Source organism: Argiope bruennichi, chromosome 10 (assembly GCF_947563725.1).
Source record: "Argiope bruennichi chromosome 10, qqArgBrue1.1, whole genome shotgun sequence".
Lineage (NCBI taxonomy): Eukaryota > Metazoa > Arthropoda > Arachnida > Araneae > Araneidae > Argiope > Argiope bruennichi.
In genome coordinates this window covers 25,981,423-26,002,316 of record NC_079160.1, presented here as the reverse complement: position 1 = coordinate 26,002,316, position 20,894 = coordinate 25,981,423, and the positions used below count along the sequence as shown (strand labels likewise).

Genomic DNA, 20,894 nt, shown 5'->3' with positions numbered 1-20,894 from the left:
CGCAAAAGGCTTTAAAAAATGACTAGATGAATAATTTTTCTTGTCTTACCGGGTGGATTTAGAGGCCTTCGACCCCCTATCATTATATAATGATCATAACATATGTTATGATAGGAAAGCTACAAATTTCCTAAACTTCAGTCGGTGAAATTTTGGAAGTCAGACACGAATCAAGCGAATGAGTGACGCGTCAGTAACTAATTCTTGGCTCTAGTTGGCACTACTATAAAAACAAGAGACACCCCCCCCCCCCTCCGGCTTAAATCGCTGTCTTTATGAACAGCGGGCTTGTCCGTGGCAAGTGCCATAAGTAACAATAACAACAACAACTCTAAAATCATTTTCAAAATTCAATTTATTTCTCTATTTACGTTTAAAAAAAAAACTAAATTTGCGAAAGCACGTTTCCACAACTAAGCGGTTAGGAATCTCATCGAAAGTTTTAGTGAAAGTTTAGTAAATGCTAGATATTACTGTCGAACATTTCTATAAAATGGGACCCATGATGTTGTTTTAAAATACAATTTTTGAATCTCGTCACCAGATAATTCGATTAATGGGACATTTTTTAATTTATAGTATTTTCTCTTTCTTAATATCATCGTTTTCAAAGTAATTTCTGATCTACTAGTTTTTTTTTTTTTAATCTTCAATTCTTGGAAATAGAGCACTTAAAACAAATATGAAATGCCTATTCAGTAGCTGATAATTTAGGAACCGCTTCGATCTTATCTGAAAATTACTTCTTGTATTATCATTGCACTATGTCGTAGATTCTGGCTCGGGACCTTCTTTGGGTTTAATCTTGAACAGATGCATAGATAGCACATTGGATTAAGGAAATATTATGATAGGGCAATTATTACGCACCAAAACAAAACTTCAAGCTTACGTTTGTATTGTTTAAAAGTTTTTCTTCTTAACTTTGTGATTGGTGCAATTATTTTGAATAACCAAGTATTTTAAAATAAATAAGCCGGCGTCCTGACATAGGGGTAGGGCGTCTTCCCCGTGATCTGGGCGCTCCGGTTCGGGCATGGTTGTTCTTCATCTGAGTTCTATTTGTGAGGTGTGTGAATGTGCCCCCCCCTCGTTATAAGGGGATGTGCAAGCGAATGTGACGCATGAGTAGCTAAGTAGCATGAGTAGTTCTTGGCCCAAGATGACGCTACTGAAAACAAGATACGCTCTCTCTTAAAATCGTTAACTTCGTCAGCCGGCTTGTCTATGACAAGTGGCATAAGAAACAACAACAACAACAAAATAAATACAGTGCATGATAATACCTGTGTAAGGTCCATCTCCGATAACAATATCATTGATGGGAAGTTCTAGCTGAAAATAGAACACAAAATTAATTTAGGAAAGCATTCCAAAAAATATATCATCATTACATTTTCAAAATCAAAAATATCAGCCTCAGATTTCAAAAAATATGCGAAAATAATATTTTCTTTTTATATTAATTTTCTAATATTCTAATTTTGTATTAATTTTCTATATTGCATGTCATAAAATAGCGAATAAAGTCAATATTTAATCATTATAATGCATATATTAATCATTATATATAATCGTTAACATTTAATCATTATATAACCAACAGGATTGCTATTCTCTCAACTTCAATTCTAACACAGTACAGTGCATCGCCTTCTTTTCTTCTCATAAGAATCAGTACCTTGTATTTAATTTGTTATTTAATTGTTAAAATAAAATATTTATTATTATGTTTATTTATATTTTATTTAATTTTCCAAAATTTTTAAATGACCTCAATTAGTATGTAAGGTCATTCAAGGTTACTGAGTCCCATTTCAACCAAAAGAGGATATTTTAGGTGATTAAGTACTATGAGGTATTTTTCTGTTCGTCAGGTACACAAACACCAAAAAGAAGAAATAGGTATTTTAAATCATGACATTAAAAAATATGGTATGAAGGATTTTTGTTGTCGGTTTAGTAATAACGAGGAAAAAAAAAATTGAACCAAGGATTGTTAAACTAATATCGGATGTTTCAAAGAATAGAAATAAAAAGGAACCAGAGATTTTACTGCTAGATTAGGATTCAGAAGACGCAAGAGAGGAAAGATCGGCAATGGGCGATGCAGTGAAAAATTGTTTTACTAAAATAAAATGTTAAGTTATAAATGCTTTGATCTAAACACACACACACACACACACACACACACACACACACATATATATATATATATATATATATATATATATATATATATATATATATATATATATATATCGTAAAAATGCGAGGCCATAATCTAAATATTCTAATCAAATTGGGATTTTAAATATTTTTAATTTTTATATAATGCTTAGAAACTTAGTACCTAATGATATTCAATATGACTTCAATCTTTGTAGCATCTTTTCTTTAGGCATGCTTATTTTCATTTTTTTTTTTTTCATTTTCAACATTTTTTACTTTTTTGTTTTTTATATATTTGGCGCCAAGCATATAGGATCGAAATTACTTTTATATTAATCAATATTTAAGTTCCGAAAATTTTTAAATGTTGTATTGTGCAAAAATAACAACCAATTATGTAAAATTTTGAACTAATATGACAAAAAATGCATGACAAAATAGATTGCATAAATCCATCTTCACGAATATGAAACAAGTCAAGCTAAATAAAAACATGTGATTAAATACAATCACCTATTTATTTAATAGAATAAAGCAATTAAGCTAAATTAATTCATTCAATTTTATAAGAACAGTTTTATGAATGCAGTTTTATTAGTGAACCAAAAATTTGATTCTTTTCTATTTTAATTATTTTTTTAATATTTAACCTTCAATTTATAATTCATTATTATAAATATAATGTAATACTGTCATTAAAATTTCAAAAATTTGTCTATAATATATCGCTACTTAAATGATATAAAAAATAATCGACTGATCGGTAATGAATTACTGAAAACATTAAAATAGTGTATGGTCATTGATATCACTGATATGTAAAAAATTTCTAAGCCCTAACATATCAGAAAATGAGAAAGAAAGAAAAAAAAAAAAAAAAAACGATTACTGAGTTTCGTTTCTGCAAGCAAAGACCAGAGTGAGTAGTCTTCTTTAAACGTTCTCGCATATTTATCCAGAAAGTCATCATCCTAACTCCCCCCCCCCCTAATTAAACTGTTGACCATCGGCAACGGCAGTAAATGTCACATATGCTTGAGTTTATATTTTCAGATTCCCGCACATGAGAGTTGTTTGGTTTTTAGTACAGTAAAGAAAACCTATAATAGTGCATTTATCATATGCCACCAACGAACAAAAATTACGAAAGAGCATATTAGAAAGCGACATTTGGTGATTAATCAGTGATATGTGGTTATTGCACAAGTATCAGAAAATTGAAAATGCATTATCGGCGCAATTTTTTAAGCCAATTGAAACGAACATTTGACACAAAACTGCGATTGCAGTCACAAAATCATATGACCAAGCTTCACTTATTTAGATCATTACAGTTTTAAGTTATTGTGCTTATATGCACGTGAAAGTACACACAGCCAATTAAACCTTTTAATAGATTTATTTCAATATTTAATGTGGATATATATTTTCGATGATTAACTAATATACCATTTTTTTTCACTAGTTCTTTACTTTTATAGTTAACGAGTTCGCACTGTGCACGAACAGTCGAACAGATAGTCTTACTCTGAACGAAGGCCTTATCTCAAAATTGGAAAGAAAGATATTTGCACATTTGATGTAAAGACTGCATACTAAATTTCTTCACTTAGTTCAAAGCGCTTTTTAGTAACCGGTGTCCACAGACAGATAGACAGCGATATAATTCCAAAGGCGTGTTTCTCCGACTGAGGATGGTCTGAAACGTGGAGATTTTAACGACCCCCCCCCTTTAACAATTACTATATTTTGATCATGCAATATCTTTTCCGTTTTTTTAATAACCGAAATATTTCCTCTTTGTTTGCTTCGCATAAAAGAATATAAAAAAGTCAAACTAAATCAATGTACGAAAAATAAACTAATTTAGTTATTCACTTACGCTGTAAGTATCATTAAATTTAAAAAGATAAGAGAGAGTTTCGTTCACTACAGCACTTTCCAAACGAGTGAGAGCATCGAAGAGGTAATGTTCTTTGTTTGTTGATCGAGTTTCAGCTCCTGAAAAATATGAATATTACTTTAGAGACTAAACACTTAAAAAATTTTGTGCTCATATTATCTTGAAATAATTTTATAAATATTTCAGAAGAATTTATAAACGTAGTTCGTTTTTCATTTTCAGGCTCCATAAAAAAAGAAAAGGATAGAGAACAATATGAATTTATTACCAAAAGTTACAGACAATCATGGTTACTCCATGAAGATTCACATGTATCTGTGGAGCAGGTTTCCTATCCCCTCTTCGAAAAACATTTCTGCCATTAATGTGAGATGGGTCTTAAAACTGCTTTGAAATTATTCTTTAATCTGGAATCATTATGTTGGCATCCTAGCCAGTTCTGCAATTCAAAGAAGAGATAAAAATCATTCCGCTATAAGCAGCATTCTGCACGAAGGTTGACAAGACTACAAGGCAGTCGTAACAGAAGATTTTGTTCAACGAGTTGGTGTAAATCTTTTGGAAGGAACGTAGGCTCCTGAAATCCCAGGCAACGAATTGACTGAACAACATGTCAAAATTGTGACTTTGAAGATTTTGTTCAACGAATTGGCCGAAATCTTTTGGAAGAACGTAGGATGCAGAAATCGCAGGCAATGAGTTGACTAACCAACATGTTAAAATTGTGGCTTTGAAGATTTTGTTCAACGAATTGGCCGAAATCTTTTGGAAGAACGTAGGATACAGAAATCGCAGGCAATGAGTTGACTAACCAACATGTTAAAATTTTGACTTTGAAGATTTTGTTCAACGAATTGGCCGAAATCTTTTGGAAGAACGTAGGATGCAGAAATCGCAGGCAATGAGTTGACTAACCAACATGTTAAAATTGTGGCTTTGAAGATTTTGTTCAACGAATTGGCCGAAATCTTTTGGAAGAACGTAGGATGCAGAAATCGCAGGCAATGAGTTGACTAACCAACATGTTAAAATTGTGGCTTTGAAGATTTTGTTCAACGAATTGGCCGAAATCTTTTGGAAGAACGTAGGATGCAGAAATCGCAGGCAACGAGTTGAATGAACAACATCTCAAAATTGTGATTTTGAAGATTTTGCTCAACGAGTTGATGGAATTTTGGAAGGAACGTATGATGCTGAAATCCCAGGCAACGAGTTGAATGAACAACATCTCAAAATTGTGATTTTGAAGATTTTGCTCAACGAGTTGATGGAATTTTGGAAGGAACGTAGGATGCTGAAATCCCAGGCAACGAGTTGAATGAACAACATCTCAACATTGTGATTTTGAAGATTTTGCTCAACGAGTTGATGGAATTTTGGAAGGAACGTAGGATGCTGAAATCCCAATAGCGAGTTGACTGACCAGCATGTCGAAATTTCGACTTTGGAAGTCCAATGTTAAGACTCTATATTCTTTTCTTAAAATAAAATTCGAAGAACTTCCAGAGACTGACGAGCTTGAAAAGAACTGTAAAGTCCGTTTCACATCTACTGTACACTTTTTTCAAAGAGGGAACAAGAAACCTGGCGCTTTGGTTTGACAAGTGCCAGAATCTTCAAGGCGGTTTTGTCGAAAACTAATCATATTTGTACATAGTTTTGATTAATATATTCACTTTTTTCTCCACACTTGTTTTTTATGATCTATCGGAACTTGATAAAAAATAAACGTACCCCGTGTGAATTTATATGTAAAGGAAAATTCATAAAACACATTGCTTTTTTCGCATTTAATTAAAAGGAATCAAAACATCATAGACATTGAATGAACAATGTAACAATCGCGCATTGATAAGCTGCGCTTTCTCGACGCCATTTAATAAAGTATTTTCAATAATAAAAAATGAGAGATAGAATTGCACTTACTTAACCAGGTTTCACACTCGCCGAAATTTTCAACATTGCCATCCGATGGTTCCAAAATTCCTTCAGATTTAATGAAGCAAGCTTGATTGCAGAAATAAAAGCCTCTGAAATTTTAATAATATATCTTTCAGCAAGGAGCAGAAACTTCTTTGAAAACTTTTCTTTATTAATGAAACATAAAAATTCAACAAGTTGTATAAATCATTGCATAACATTCGATGAAGAGATTTACTTTTTGTGGGTAAAAGTAACCCTCTTTCAGTTCAGAAAGAACACAAGACCAATAATCTAATTCATTTGAGACTTTTCTAATCTATATAATCACCTACCAATTAAAAAAAAAAAGGTTATACTCGTACAACCGAATGCAATATCATTTTAAATGATAGAAGAAAATTAGCATATCCAACATTGAAGAAGGCAAAGAGTGATGAATGGGGAGAGGATGATACATTAATGCAACGGCTTATACTTCCGGTTCAAAGTAACAATCCATCGGACAGGAAAGGACAATTCAAAAATCACAAACCACTCTCCCACTAACTCCATTCCTCCTACAATTTTCATATATGTATGTAACATCATTTTGGTTGTAGCAGAATGCAGGTTTGAAGCAGGGAAGAGACATTTTGGATTTTTTAATTCTCTTTAATATCCATCTCGGGAAGGTAATTTATTTACAAGCAGATACGCAGACAAGACACGTCCACCACAGCGTGGCACAAAAGCAAAAGTAAGCAAGAGGGCGAAACAAATGATCACTAGTCTTATATAACATGGGATTTCCGGCCACGCGCCAATTCAATACACGTGTTGACCTTTCAGAAGGGCAACGGAAGCATCACTTTCACTCTATACGTAGATTGATGGCCAGTGCTTTTTACACAGCTTTAGTTGAATTAATTAAACCGAAAGTGGAATTGGATCAAGAAATAAGAGAATGAAATTACTATGGGCTAAATTAAGATAAGCTTTGGAAATTAATTTGGTTTAAATTAAGAGTTTAAAATATCATTACATATATATATATATTCCTAAAATAGATTCGTATAATTGGGCACCGAATAATTAGAGTTCTATTATTAGCTTCATTACATTTTTGCATTCTGTTCACGGCTTTCTAAGTACTAGTTGCATCTGATGTGAATATTTAAAAATGAGATGTAATTTTTGCCAGTTACTTAGCAAGAATAAAATTTTCTACAGCTTTAATTCCTTTAGAGGATTTTCAGACTCACTTGCAGATGTAGCTGTGTTCATCGACGCAGGCGAATGCGCATTTTTCTTTTGTATTGGCTGTCTGGATGGCCTTTACGTCCGGATCTCTTGTCCTCACTTCGCCTTGGTATTCCAGGAAGAACTGGGCTGAAAAAGGAAAGAAAATTAATTGAACGAAATCGTGTGGCAAGGTTTTTTACTTTGCTGTAGCTTTCAAAAATGAGAGTTAGTAGGGGGCGCTTCAGTCAGCAGAAGTGTACATTCTGAATTGGAAATGGGGTGAATGCTTTCCCCCTTAAAGAATATTCAATAAAATAATGTTTATTAAGGTTTCTTTCAAAAATGGCTTCTAATATAGACATCATGGTCATTGAAGACATATCTGGAGGAGGGGGTCATGAATTTTTTATGAAATAAAATCGGCGAAATCTGTGCCGTGGATCAGATTGGTGAATTGACTCTTTGATTTTGCAAATTATTTTGATTATTTAGAAGCATTTATCTTTATAGTTGCCGACCCAGTAATAAATACATCACAACAAATATACGCGAGGTATAAATAATTGTTTTATCTGGGATAAGACAGCAAGATTGCTACAAGTGCTGTATAAAACAAAAAAAAATTAATTCCGTTTAAGAAATTAAATTGACTGAATTAAATGGTAGAATTGTGGAATCAAAAAGAAAATGACAGAAAATTTGAATATGTATTATTTTATAAATATCAAAATTGGCATTAATGAAAACTGATTCAGCTTAAATGTCTTTGAACCGAAATTAAAATGCCCTTTTAATGAAACCTGTAAAAAATCTGTAGATTGACAATTATTTTCGTTTTTGTTTCTTGAAAATAACTACCTATCACCGAAATAGACCAAACCTACAAAATAACCCGAAAAAAAAATTGTGATATTATTATTTGACATTTTTATATTGCTTGCAGGCCAGCACTTAATCACCAAATATATCATGTTTATTGCAAACAAAAATTAATCGTCAAAAAAAAAAAAAAAAACTCGCCAAAGATGCCATATTGGCTATATTCTCAATTAGCAAGCGGTTAAGTCAAAAGTTCGTCAGTGGCATGTGATTAATACCAAGTATCTAACTTTAAGTGTGACTCCATTTTTTATAAAGTATTAGAAAGAAAAAATATACCTAGTGCAGCTGGTCGGTCCAGCATCAAGCCAGTCACAAACACGCCTTGTGATTTGTAATCAATCTATAGCAAAAATAAATAAATAAAAATAAGAAAGATTATAAAAAATTCAAAAAATCTTAAATGATATAATTTTTAAATGATTTGGAATGAGCTATTGATCAAAATGGCAGTAAACATATTAAAACGTCATAAAAATATCGAAAAATGATCCACAGGCCAACATTTGAGTTTAGTTTAGTTATATTAACGTCCCGTTTGAAGCAACACTAGGGCTATTTGGGGACGGACCTCGTCATTTTGAACAGCGGTCAGATGACGAGGACGACACCTGAGTGAAATCTTACGAAGAAGCATAACAGATATACCAAAACGAGTAGGCCGCATTTTGAACAACTAATCTTTAAACTAAATCGAAGTCCTAAGTTTTCAAATAACTTAAAGTTCGAGAAAATATATGTTTTTCAAATGCTATTATTTCAATGACCTAACGACATTTTAAAAAAATATATGTTAAATATATAATTTTGTGCTCTGGGCTCTACTTATCCTTATTCGTCCAAATGTGTTTTTGTAAAATTGTACTCTATTAAGCATGAATTATCTACTTTATCTGAAAGGATTAAGGTAATTGGAAATCAAGAGTAATTGGAAGGGTAATTACAGTGCATAAGTGAATCCTTTGTAAACTGAGAAAAATTTGCTTTGTTTAAGGCACTCTAAATAAAAATGGTAAATACTTCCCAGCTATTTTCAATGAAATTTTCTAACATTTGTTTATTTTAGTTGCAATCATATTAAAAAAATGTCAAGCCAAAATTTTTTACAGTGCCATTATCCATTCCCTATATCAGTTATTTACAATGTTAAATTGTACATTTCTTGGATCTGTAGGTTATAACAGTTACGTGTAAGATTTAATTTAATTTTAATTCTTAGATTTTCTTTTATTAAACAGGATAGATTTTCATTTATCATTGAAAATTTTCATTGTGGGTAGTAAGGAACAGATTTTTAATGTAATAAAATCTTGTATTTTTCATGAATTTTGAATAATTTATTGTATGATATTTAGTAATATTAAGTCTAGAAACACTGTGGTGTCCTATCCAACCAACAGTGTTTATTATTTTATGCCAAATTAACAATGGATCATTTTAAAGAATCTAACACGCGATCGACATGCATAGCATATTTCATACGTGAGAAATGGTTATTAATACTGATTTGATAATTTCTGACATTTAATACAAAAGAAAATAACATTTCAATTAAGGAAAGGAAACTTGATGCTGTAAAAGGAATCTCAAGATGATAATTTTTTTACATTTTTCGATATCTGAGGAGTTGTGGAGACGGAGAAAGTAAACTTCTCGATGGTTGTTTTTTTTCAATAAGTATGTATATTTTGATCAGTTATGTCGAAGCTGAATGACCATTATTCGCTCATCTGAAAGAAGGATGAAGTTGACGGTGTTCAGCTGAATCAGATAGGTTTGAAGAACACCAGTTTAAAAGCATTCAAAATAAGTTTCTAGAGCTTATATATTTCCTTTTCGAGTCATTTCGGTTTCTTGAGCCATTTCTATTTTTATAAAGGTTCATTTTCAGACTTTTCCAGACAATATTCCTAGAATTGTTATAAATTATTCTAAAATGAAGGTATTAAATAATTATGTCAATTGGTAAAATCCTAGATGGGCCCACCTCTTGGCGACTTATTTGAAATCTCGCCAAGTTGACTACTAAATGAATATTTGTTATTATTTTTCAATTAAAAAACGCCAGAAATAATAATAAATAAAATAAAATAAATATAATAAATAAATAAAATGAGTAAATAAAAAATAAATATAATAAATAAATAATAATAAAAATAAAATAAATAAATAAAATGAAATAAATATAAAAAAATAAAATAAACAAATAAAAAAATTCGTCTAGGTTGCCACATTGGCGACGTTATCGTCACTATTTGGCGAGAATTCAAAAAGACGCCAAGAGGTGGGCTGTGCTAGGATCCACCCTGTCAATTTATATGTGATATCTGATGAAATAGAATATATTTTTATTTTAAAACAGTAAAAAAATTGTATTTAAGAAAAGCATTGTAAAAAGTATTTTGTGATATTTGGGAGCGGGTGGTAAAATAAATTCCGAGGCAAACAGCAGAAATCTTATCATTTAAAATATATTCTCTTCAAATCAATTTCTTACTGTGATCTAAAATCCCTGTTTCGGTACTTACGTATTAACGCCACCGCAGTTACAGATTTGGCGGTTTTTGCGCCAATAAAGAGATATGTTTTGATTTTAAATAAAATGTTTTATTTTATGATTTGTCACAAAAATTTTAGGTGTAGATTGGCGGCACTTAAAAACCGCCAAATCTGTAGCTGCGGTGGCGTTAATACATAAGTACCCCTGTTTCCAATTACCTCATATTTTTTAGAGTAATTGGGAAAAATACTGGAGTAATTATGAAAGTTTCTATAATTGTCCGGTTAATTAATGAATGAATTCGGGAAAAAAGTTATTATTTAATGAACTCGCCAAAATATGAAAGGCTTACCATTCACATAAATTATAGACTTATTTTCCTTCTCATTGGAACATTTTAAATCGAAGAAAATGACAACTTCTACAAAATTCATCCCAATTACCTTTAGTGACCCTATACTATTCCCCTATATAGGTTTCTTAGCAATGATCCTTTAATACTCAAATTTAGGAATACTGTATTGATACTGGTACTTAAATTAATACCTAAGTCAGGATGTTTCACTCTAGAGGTAAGAATGTTTTGTTACATTCCAACTTAATAAACGTAGCAATTGAGAAATGTTCCGAGATAAAGAGTTTTTTGAGCGATCTTAAAAGTGAGTCATTTTCCATAAAGTTGAGAAAAGATGTACTGGTACTGGCGCTCAGAGAAATAACCTAAATCAAGAAGTTTCAGAAGTACTCGACATAAGCAATATTAGTTTTTTTTTTTCTTTAAGCTTAGGGGTCCTAATGCTGGAAGGAACTTTTTGTTGTGCTTTTATAGTAACGAGTCGTTCGGATTCAAACTGACGAAAAAGAAAAATTAATCGGCAATGATATTGAAAGAAATATCTAAATAATAATGCTTTGAATGTATACAACACATTAAAACTACGATACTTACGCTAATCATTGGGATCCTCATATCAGAAATTAGGGCTGTTTTAGCAATCAGCCATCTTAACTCCTCCTTAATCATATCATCGACTTTCTCCATAGCGGTGGCAATTATAGGGTCAACTGTAAATAATAAAAACAAATTTTGAAGTACTTAAGATAAAATTCTTTTTAACTACAATAGTTACAAATTTTCCTAGTTCGAAAATTTTTAAAATTATTACGATGGGAAGTAATGATTGTCCTTAATTTCAATTATATCTCATATGCATAAATTGTAAAAGCATAACTATCCACGTAGTCTATTTTCTAATTAAATATCACATTTCAAGTTATTTTTACTTAAATTTCATATTCCTTATATAAATAACATTAACAAGAATCATAATTTTTTCAATTCCTACAATTAGTTCATTCCCCCTGTGTATATTTATATATCTTTTTTCAAATTTTCAATCGTTAATAAAATACTTTTTATTCTTCCATTCATGTTAAAATACATTTTTTAAAACTTGTAGTGGATGGCACTTGATGTTAATACAGTTTTTTCAAATATAAATTTTTTAATTATTCAATTTAATTAATTTTTAATATTTTAAATAGAGTTTTAGCAGTTTGTAATGAAGCTTGAAATCAACGGGCAGTAGCTCAATCGGTAAAATGCAGAGATTTCAGTATTTTTCACGTGAAGGTGAAGAATGCGAGTTCAATTCTCACGAAAATCAATAATTTTTTGATACTGATATTTTGATATAAAAAGTAATTGAAATAAAGATTTTATTTGTTGACCTAAGTAGGACTTGAATTGAAATTTTTTTATATTACTTGTTTTCTCTTTTTTTTAACAACAGAAGAGTTATTTGGAAGAAATGAAACCTACTATGATTTAGAATAATCATAGTTTAGCCAGTCAGATCATGATGGCGTTATTGTTCTTATCAATGTTTCTATGCAGTCTTTAAAGTTCTAAGTTTGTCAAGATATCATTATTTTAATATTTATTAAATAATTTTTAAAATAATTCAACACATTTTTTTTTGTATTATCCCTTTTAGCACAAGATGTTGTCCAACATTCTGCAAGCCGGACAACATCATGTAGATATCGTAACAATGTTGTTGGGGATTTTGTGCTAATAGGGATTAGATAAAAATTAATAAAATACGTAACGGTATTTTTATATAACAAATTTTTATAAATATATTAATTTATAGGATAACAGAACTTTGTAATCATTACAAGTTTTCTCAAATTGTAGATTTAAACTGGGCATATATATCCTTATATAATTTCCTACATGCATTTTCTCGCGATTCGTTATCGAAAATTCAGATTTGTACCCTTATGGGGTGTCAAAAGAACTAAAATTCCTTTAGCTTTAACTTCTTATATAACGCCAAGCGACTTCTCCGTGGGAAAAACTGTCCAAGGTGCTGAGATCTATAGTTTGGGAATCGCTGATCTTGGGATCATCTTTAACTATAGTTGTTTACCGTTTAGGATCAGCAAAAAGTAGGATTTCTCTTCCATTGTCGGGAAACATCTGGTCATGTCGAAGGATTTGTACATCTCCGGATAGATGACATCTTCAAAGGCAAAGATGTTGTAGTGCAATTGGAAGGCAATCTGGAAGTAGGGAAATGTACTTTAACTTTCAAAATAATAATATATAATTAAGTAACAATATTTAATGAATGATCAATACTTCAATTTTATCATGAGAAAACAAAAGGTAAATCAATTCAGTCTTACTTAGAGGATAATTAAATTTATTATTAAATGACAAATTACTCTTTATGATTCAGTTTCTTAAAAATAACACAATGCCGAATGTTTTGATAGTTTTTCACAAATAATAAAATAGATTTTCAAAATTTTAAGTCTCTGAGATTCAGTTTTTTTATATCGTATCACTCAATTAATAAATATAGCTTCATAAATGACGGAAATAAACTGTTTTGTGGCCCCTTCTTTAATTTATTTGAGCACGCGGACTCTTGGGGGAGGGGGAAGGATAATCTAAATGAGAACAATTGCTTTTTAAAGATCAGGGATGATGGCATTGGGAAATTAGTAGTATTGCATTCTAAATATGCGGACAGTTTTTTTTTTCAGATGATGGTTCTACAAGTTCATATCTGAATGCGATGCAATGTGGGCAATCCTTCTTTCTGTGTTATAAATGATCGAGATGGACGAGAACTGTCTAAAAAGTATCCGATTTTTGGCTAAGAAGAATATATTTCTTACTTTACAAAATTGGGACCCTAACCCCTTCAAAATGGACCGTTGCGCCTTCACACACTTAGCCCAGCGATCTTTCCACTGCCAAAAACACTCTGGAAGGTTTCTTTTAGAATGGTGTTAATTTCCGTTGTCGCGACCATTTTTGAATCGGTTACACCACTCCTTCATTTGTCTTACCTTCGTATAATCGTCTCCAAACACTTGCTAAATCTTACGAATTATTTCGCTTTGCGAATCAACAAGCTTTTGACAGAATTTGATGCAGTACCTTTGCTCAACTCTTTCAATCATCTTGAGAGAAATCAAAAACTTGACGAACAGTTATGACAGCACCGTACTCAGTGGCCAGTAGGCAGTGGCTGACACACTCGAATAAGGAGAAAAAATTCAAGCATGCTCATTAAGTAGTATTTTTCCATTGAGCACAGTAGCACCAGTCTAGCATTATTACCGTAAGCAGGAATGTTCAAGGTCGGATACTTTTTAGACAGCCTTCGTATAGTAATGCTGGAGGACTAATATTATGTCTATAGTTTCATATAAATCATTCCTATGTACAAATGCTATTGAATAAAATAGAAAAGTGCTATTGAAATGAGATTAAATGAGATGGTTTGACGCATGTAAACATGCTCACAAACATATGGTAAAACTGACCAATGAGACAACTTTCCCGAATAATATGTTGTATAACAATATTGCTCAACAATAGTGAATGATACTAAACCATTTTCGTAGCACTGCAGAATATTGTTAAATATTGAATTATATAATATAATATTGTTAAATATTGAATTATATAATATAATATTGTTAAATATTGAATAATATAATACCATACAATATTGTATAATATTGTTAAATATTGAATAATATAATACCATAGAATATTGTATAATATTGTTAAATATTGAATAATATAATACCATACAATATTGTATAATATTGCTAAATATTGAATAATATAATACCATACAATATTGTATAATATTGTTAAATATTGAATAATATAATATCATACAATATTGTATAATATTGTTAAATATTGAATAATATAATGTAATATCGCACAATATTGTACATTATTGTACCAAAAGCTGTGCAATCTGGATTAAAGTTAACATTGACATGTGGAAAAAGTAAACTTTGTGGGCTTCTTTTCTAATAATATATCAGGTGCTCTAATAATCATGTTTTCTAATAATGCATACATGTCCATATTATGTTTCATATTGTATTTACTATTCTTTTAGTTTTTCCAATTTCTACCCACCCAGCACATCAAAAGTAATGTAATATAAAATGCATGCATGTAATAAAAAGAAAGATACTTACGTTTGTAGCATTATTCCAACCAGTTACGATGTAATAAACAGGAATTTGTGACTCTATTTCTCCGTTAACAGCAATAGTATAGTAGTCCTAAAAGAAATATTTGCTTATCATATTTTACATTCACTTAAAGCATGCAATCATTAAAAATAAATTCGATGAAATGTTAAAAAATACTATTTTATTTTGCATTAATATAGTGCGTAAAATAGAGAATCGGCAATAATTATGATTTAAAAAATTATTGCTGAATTTATAATCAGTTTTTAAATGTTTTTCTTAGCAAAGAACAAGGCCGAATGAAGTCTTTTGGAGTTCAGTTCCTTAGTTATTGCTTCTTTTAGAGCCATTCTTTTGACATCCTGAAAAATTATGACAAGTTCCAATAACAGAACATTTAATTTTTAGTCCCTTTCACAAGATTTGGTTTCAATATTTCGTGTATAAAAATATGTTTTTTAAATTAAGATAAATTCCGAAAAAAATCGTAAATAAAAAGTGTATATGGATGTTCATTTGTGAATAAACCACTTATTAAGTAATCTCATTGCCATGCCATTATTCTATTCACCTGTTATGTCCGGTGGTTAAGAACCTTGAGTTCAAGCACTTCTTGACACTCCCCTCAAATCGGCAATCATTTGTGAATCAACAAGTCTACTGTAATACAAATCAGACCAAGTTTCTGTCTTGAAAAAGGAATAACAAAAATAATCTTACCTCAGAGAAATAAGCCGTGACCACCAATTTCTTCAAAGATTGCTTCATGAAAGTCACGTCTTCTTGAATACTTTCGAAAGAATCTGCTTTGATGCCTCTAATTCTCCTCTGATGAAAAAAAAAACGTTATTTTTTTATCTTGTTCATAAATATGATTAACTGCATTTAATCTGATTTTAATTAATATTTGATTTAAGAAAAGAGGCAGTGTTTTTTCACTCACCCTTTTTTAATAAACTTACTAACTTTCAATAAGAATTATAATATGAAAAGTATATATGTAGATAATAATTTTTTTTCCAATTACTTAAAAGCATATTATGTACTTACAAATCTTGCTACTTTTCAATCAAATAAAACTATTACACTAGTAAAAATAAAGAAAAGTGTCTCTTCGGAAATATCCCACGTTTCTCATGACCCTTTTCTACAAATTGGTCACATTCGCAGATTTCGCGCGGAATATCTTAACAATTGATTGTTGCTTTGATACACATAAAATATCATCTGTAGATTTTAAAATCATTTTTCATTCATAAAAGACAAATAGAGAAGACTTAAGTTGAAAGATATATGGATTTCAATATAACTTGGCTACGATGAGTTGGTGGAAGTGACGTAATTATTGCCTGATATCAGACGAGCTTATTTTGATATGACGAACGTGAGTCTAAGTTTGCCGGATCCGACGGCATTTCATTTCTTCGAAACAAGTTATGGAAGATATATCAATATTGAATAGTAGAAAAAAATGTAAGATAGTTTTACACAATGATCTAACCCCCGGGGGCCACCTTGTAATCGAGTTTTCGGTATGGTAGTTGGTCCTTGTCACCCCTGTCGGTACATGAAAAGGTGAGAGTTTGGCTCCATATATCGATGACGGGACGTACTTCCTTAGGGAGGGGTTGTACCGTGGCCAGTGATGGCCCTTAGGATTCAACCACAGATTCCGCCAGTATTGCTATTGCGGTTGTCCAGTCATTTAAGTTTTTTCGAATCGGAGTAGTCAGTTTGTGGTTACTACAATGATCTTATTATTTTATCTCGCTTTTCTCCTCTTTTTATACTTTTCTCCTTCTCAGCAAATGCAATCGTCTGTCTGAGGTCGAAGATTAGCAGACAGCTCGTCAGAGACCACACTGTATCCTCTTCTCCTATTATTTACTCTCAGATATAGAAAACTTTCATGCTTTTGCGCTTGCATCCGAAATTCATTCCAACATATTAGTGATTCGATGAAAGATGGAGTTGGTTTGCATCTATATTTGCATTTATTTACCAATACATTTAATTTCGATAATCGGTAGGTAGCATAAGAATGGCGGATAATCCGCAAAATTGAAGTAGCTACTGTTCAGCAACGGATTGTAAAACCCTCCGCGTTTTTGCGCATGCATTTGGATGGGTTTAATTTTTCAAAATAGGGGTGAAAGGAAAGATGAAAGGAGGAGATTTTTATATTTACTAATAGTATCTAATAGGGGAAATCCAAGGTCAAAGGGAATACCGGAAATGCATTCATCGTTCCGCGTCTCACCCGTTAATGAGATGGAGTCGTCGAAATGTGGTCGTCTCAGAATCCGTTGACGAACAGAATATATACTGTAATAAATACGCGAATTTCTAGTTAAAATAAAATAAATACGGTTCAAAATGGCAAGGGATAAAAAAAGAAAATGCGACGAAAAAAAACGAAAGTCAAGACCTGACCTTGCCTGCCGTCGGCCTTGAGCTTATCTTATTGCGTACCACACATCTTAAGCGCAAAAAAAAAAAAAAAAAAAAAAAAAAAAACCCTTCCAAAACAAATCTTGTGATCCACAGACGAAGATCATCTATGTTAAATGTTAACTACGGAGATGAGGTAGTTGAGATTCAAGACTGTCTATGCAACGTTTGCCGCAACTATTTCAGCAAGTAATTTTTTTCTAAAATTGAGAGTCAAATTGAATCATAGAACATATAAAACCTCGGGGTTTCTTTTTCTTTCTTTTTTCTTTTTTTCTCTTTTTTACTAACTAGGTAGCCAGTAGAGGTTTTTGTTAACAGCTTGTATGAAGCAATAAATAAATGTCAACCGAAATTGTCACTTTAATGGCTTTTAAACAATCTCATCATGTTGTAGCTTGTAAGAGAATGGAATAACTCTAATTGGAATTCAACTTTGTATACATAAAACATAATCTACACAACGCTTGTATGCAATTTAAGAAATAACAACTATTCTTTCTCAATTGCTGCATTTATAAAATTCGCAACAGCTTTCAAAATAGATCGTAAAATATGCAAGTCAAATTGACACTACGCATCCAATCAAATGTCTCAGAATTGATATTTTCATTCCAATATTAATATTAAAGCATCATATAATCCATTTTGAGATACATTTTTATAATAAAACGATCAATAATTATTTCCTAAAATATTCAGATAATGCTTAATAAGAAAATTTTAATAAATCGATACGAGATGCGTAAATACTTCAATAAATTCAAATTGCTTACTTCCATACACAGGTTTATTATACTGAAAATTCACGCCGATTTTCTCAGTTTTAATTTTTGTAGTTCTCTTGTTATACAAAGCAGTACATTTTTCTAGTAACGAATGTTTGAGAATTCAGATATACATTTTTTTCTCTTCAAATGATAAATCAAATAACTATATCAATTTTTAAAAATTTCCATAATTAAATATTTATTATTCATATAGTAAAATTTTATCAAAATTTGAAAAAAGTTGGCTTTTTAGTGATTTAAAAAAATACTGATTGCATTCACTTCATGGAAAAAATTATAGAATTTCTTGAAGCAGGTTAAAACAAAATTTCAAAAATATTAAAACATGCGTTTCAACATTGATTCTTAGATATAAGAGTATACGTAAAATTATTTTTAAAAATTTTACGATCAAGTTTATTTGCCGAAGAAAGTCTTACATCATAACAAACTTTAATTTGATTTAAATTGCTTCTTGCTTGTAAAGATGCAATTTTATAATCAATTTTTTCACATGTTTCTTAATGTTTTAGGATTTTGAATCTTTGTACAAGTGTGTACACTTGTAATTCAATATACTATTTTGATATTTCAATAATATATTCGACTAAATCTTTGAGCTTGTAGAATCGGTTTAACGTTGAGTACAAGCATAGATAATTAATTATACTTACATTTTCTTGTACATTCATCTATATAGTGTTTTTAATATTTCAGGTATATAATTTAATACAAAAAGACATACTTTGTTAGCCAATTTGTGTTTAATCTGAAAGCCCTGAGATCAAACTAATTGGACATTTGGAAGCAAATTTTGATTTCACACTTATGGCTTCAACCTTAGTAACGTTGAAAAAATTTTACGGGTCCTTAAAATTTATAATAATAAATTATATAAAATTATTTCACTTTTTAGGGAATTAATGAAAATGAACTTTTAAAAGCTGTATTTATTTATTTTTCAAAAGAGAAAAAAATCTCTCGTTTAAATATCTTGAAATCTGTACTTCCTTATAAATATTTATGAGAACCTATTGGTATAAAATTTCTCTTTCGAATCGGAACTTAAAACACCTGCTTCGAAATACGATTCTGTACATGACCTTGAAGCTCCTTCATCTGGATAATTATTCATTGACTCTTTCATTTCCGCCAAGATTGATATGCATAATACTTCGGCAAGAAGCTTTTTTTCCAGTCGGGTTTTGAACTGATTAATATTTCAGCAAGGTATGTTGACTGTTATTATTTTTAGAAAATATAATTTAAAAGCAAATTTGAATAATTTTTTTCAAAATATATTTTAAAATAAATCCATTAAAAAAACTATTTTACCGCTACGTATATATATCATACCTATTGAGTTTCTTCTTTTTTTTTTCGTCTCATTTTATATTGATTGAAAAAAATAAAGGTTTTCATAATAATAAAAATAGGTAACTTCAGATGTGTACCGTAATGATTAAAATGATCGTTTAATTTTTTTAAATTTAATAAATGAAAACGAGATGCTTAAATATTTCAATTAATTCAGAATCCATACCCATTGCTTCCATACCCAGGTTCATTAACCCTTTAAAGGGCCATTTTTTTTCTAGTCATATTATGTTAAAATATTTTTAGGCTTGAGATTAGAATAAGAAAAGGGATTCATTTAGCTTATTAGATAAATTTAATTTGATTAATTAATTAATTTGGTTCATTAATAATTAAGTAACAAATCAAGACACATCATTTTGTCTGAGATAAAGAACTGAAGCATCTAAGTTTCTGACTTACTTTAAAAATTTGTCAGAACTTATGTCAACCTACATAATTTCATACATAGATTGATAAATTTGGTGGGAAGCGTTCTTTCCACGGCCCTAGAAAGGGTTAAATTGAAAGTCCAAGTTTTTCTCAGCTTTAATTTTTGAAGTGATCTCTTGTTATATAGTGCAGAACAATAGTATTCAACATTTTTTATAGACAAATTACTGATTAAGTCTTTAGGGAATCTAATTTTTTAGTCTTTTGAAATTTTATTTAAAAATTTAGTATAAAAATAATTTATTTTCCAGAATTATTATTAAGTCATAGCTTCTCCACAAAAAAAAAATTGTCCTTATTAACAAACATAAATGAAATTTAACGTTGATATTTAAAGAAAATAAGAACAGTTTAAAAGGAGAAAGTTCAACTTAGTAATTTCAATTACAAGCAGATAAAAAAAAAAAAAGAAAAAAAGAGCATCATTTTCTAATGACGCTTCAAAACAACGGCGATTTTGAAAAACAACTAACAACTTGATTTTTAATTTAAAAATCCACAAAAATAATTAGATATACAAATTTTTCTAATCATTCTCAAAATTTCTTTGCATTACATATGTTTTTGTTTATTTTAAAAGGCATACGAAACTTTAGGACACTCAGTGTTTATTTTTTTTCCTAATCTGAAGGCTATCGATGATAAATATAGTCATCTGAGTGAGATGCATCGCAATCCCTGACACGTAGAGTGCATTAAATAACAAACAACCATCTAAAGTCCAGAAAACTTTTTCAAAAATAAT

The 20,894-nt window shown here is 30.4% G+C and overlaps 1 protein-coding gene across 1 annotated transcript in view; it reads right to left on the bottom strand.

Annotated features, from left to right (window-relative positions):
• The window catches only part of LOC129989466 (uncharacterized), a 72,386-nt gene that overhangs the window by 16,344 nt on the left and 35,148 nt on the right, over positions 1-20,894 (bottom strand). Inside the window, exons 11-19 of the mRNA XM_056098023.1 lie at positions 15,840-15,947; positions 15,123-15,209; positions 13,034-13,166; positions 11,548-11,663; positions 8,378-8,441; positions 7,240-7,366; positions 6,002-6,105; positions 4,055-4,173; positions 1,287-1,335 (exon numbers count right to left, since the gene is read on the bottom strand). Of these exons, the coding sequence (XP_055953998.1) occupies positions 1,287-1,335; positions 4,055-4,173; positions 6,002-6,105; positions 7,240-7,366; positions 8,378-8,441; positions 11,548-11,663; positions 13,034-13,166; positions 15,123-15,209; positions 15,840-15,947 (907 nt within the window). The remainder of the gene's footprint in view (positions 1-1,286; positions 1,336-4,054; positions 4,174-6,001; positions 6,106-7,239; positions 7,367-8,377; positions 8,442-11,547; positions 11,664-13,033; positions 13,167-15,122; positions 15,210-15,839; positions 15,948-20,894) is intronic.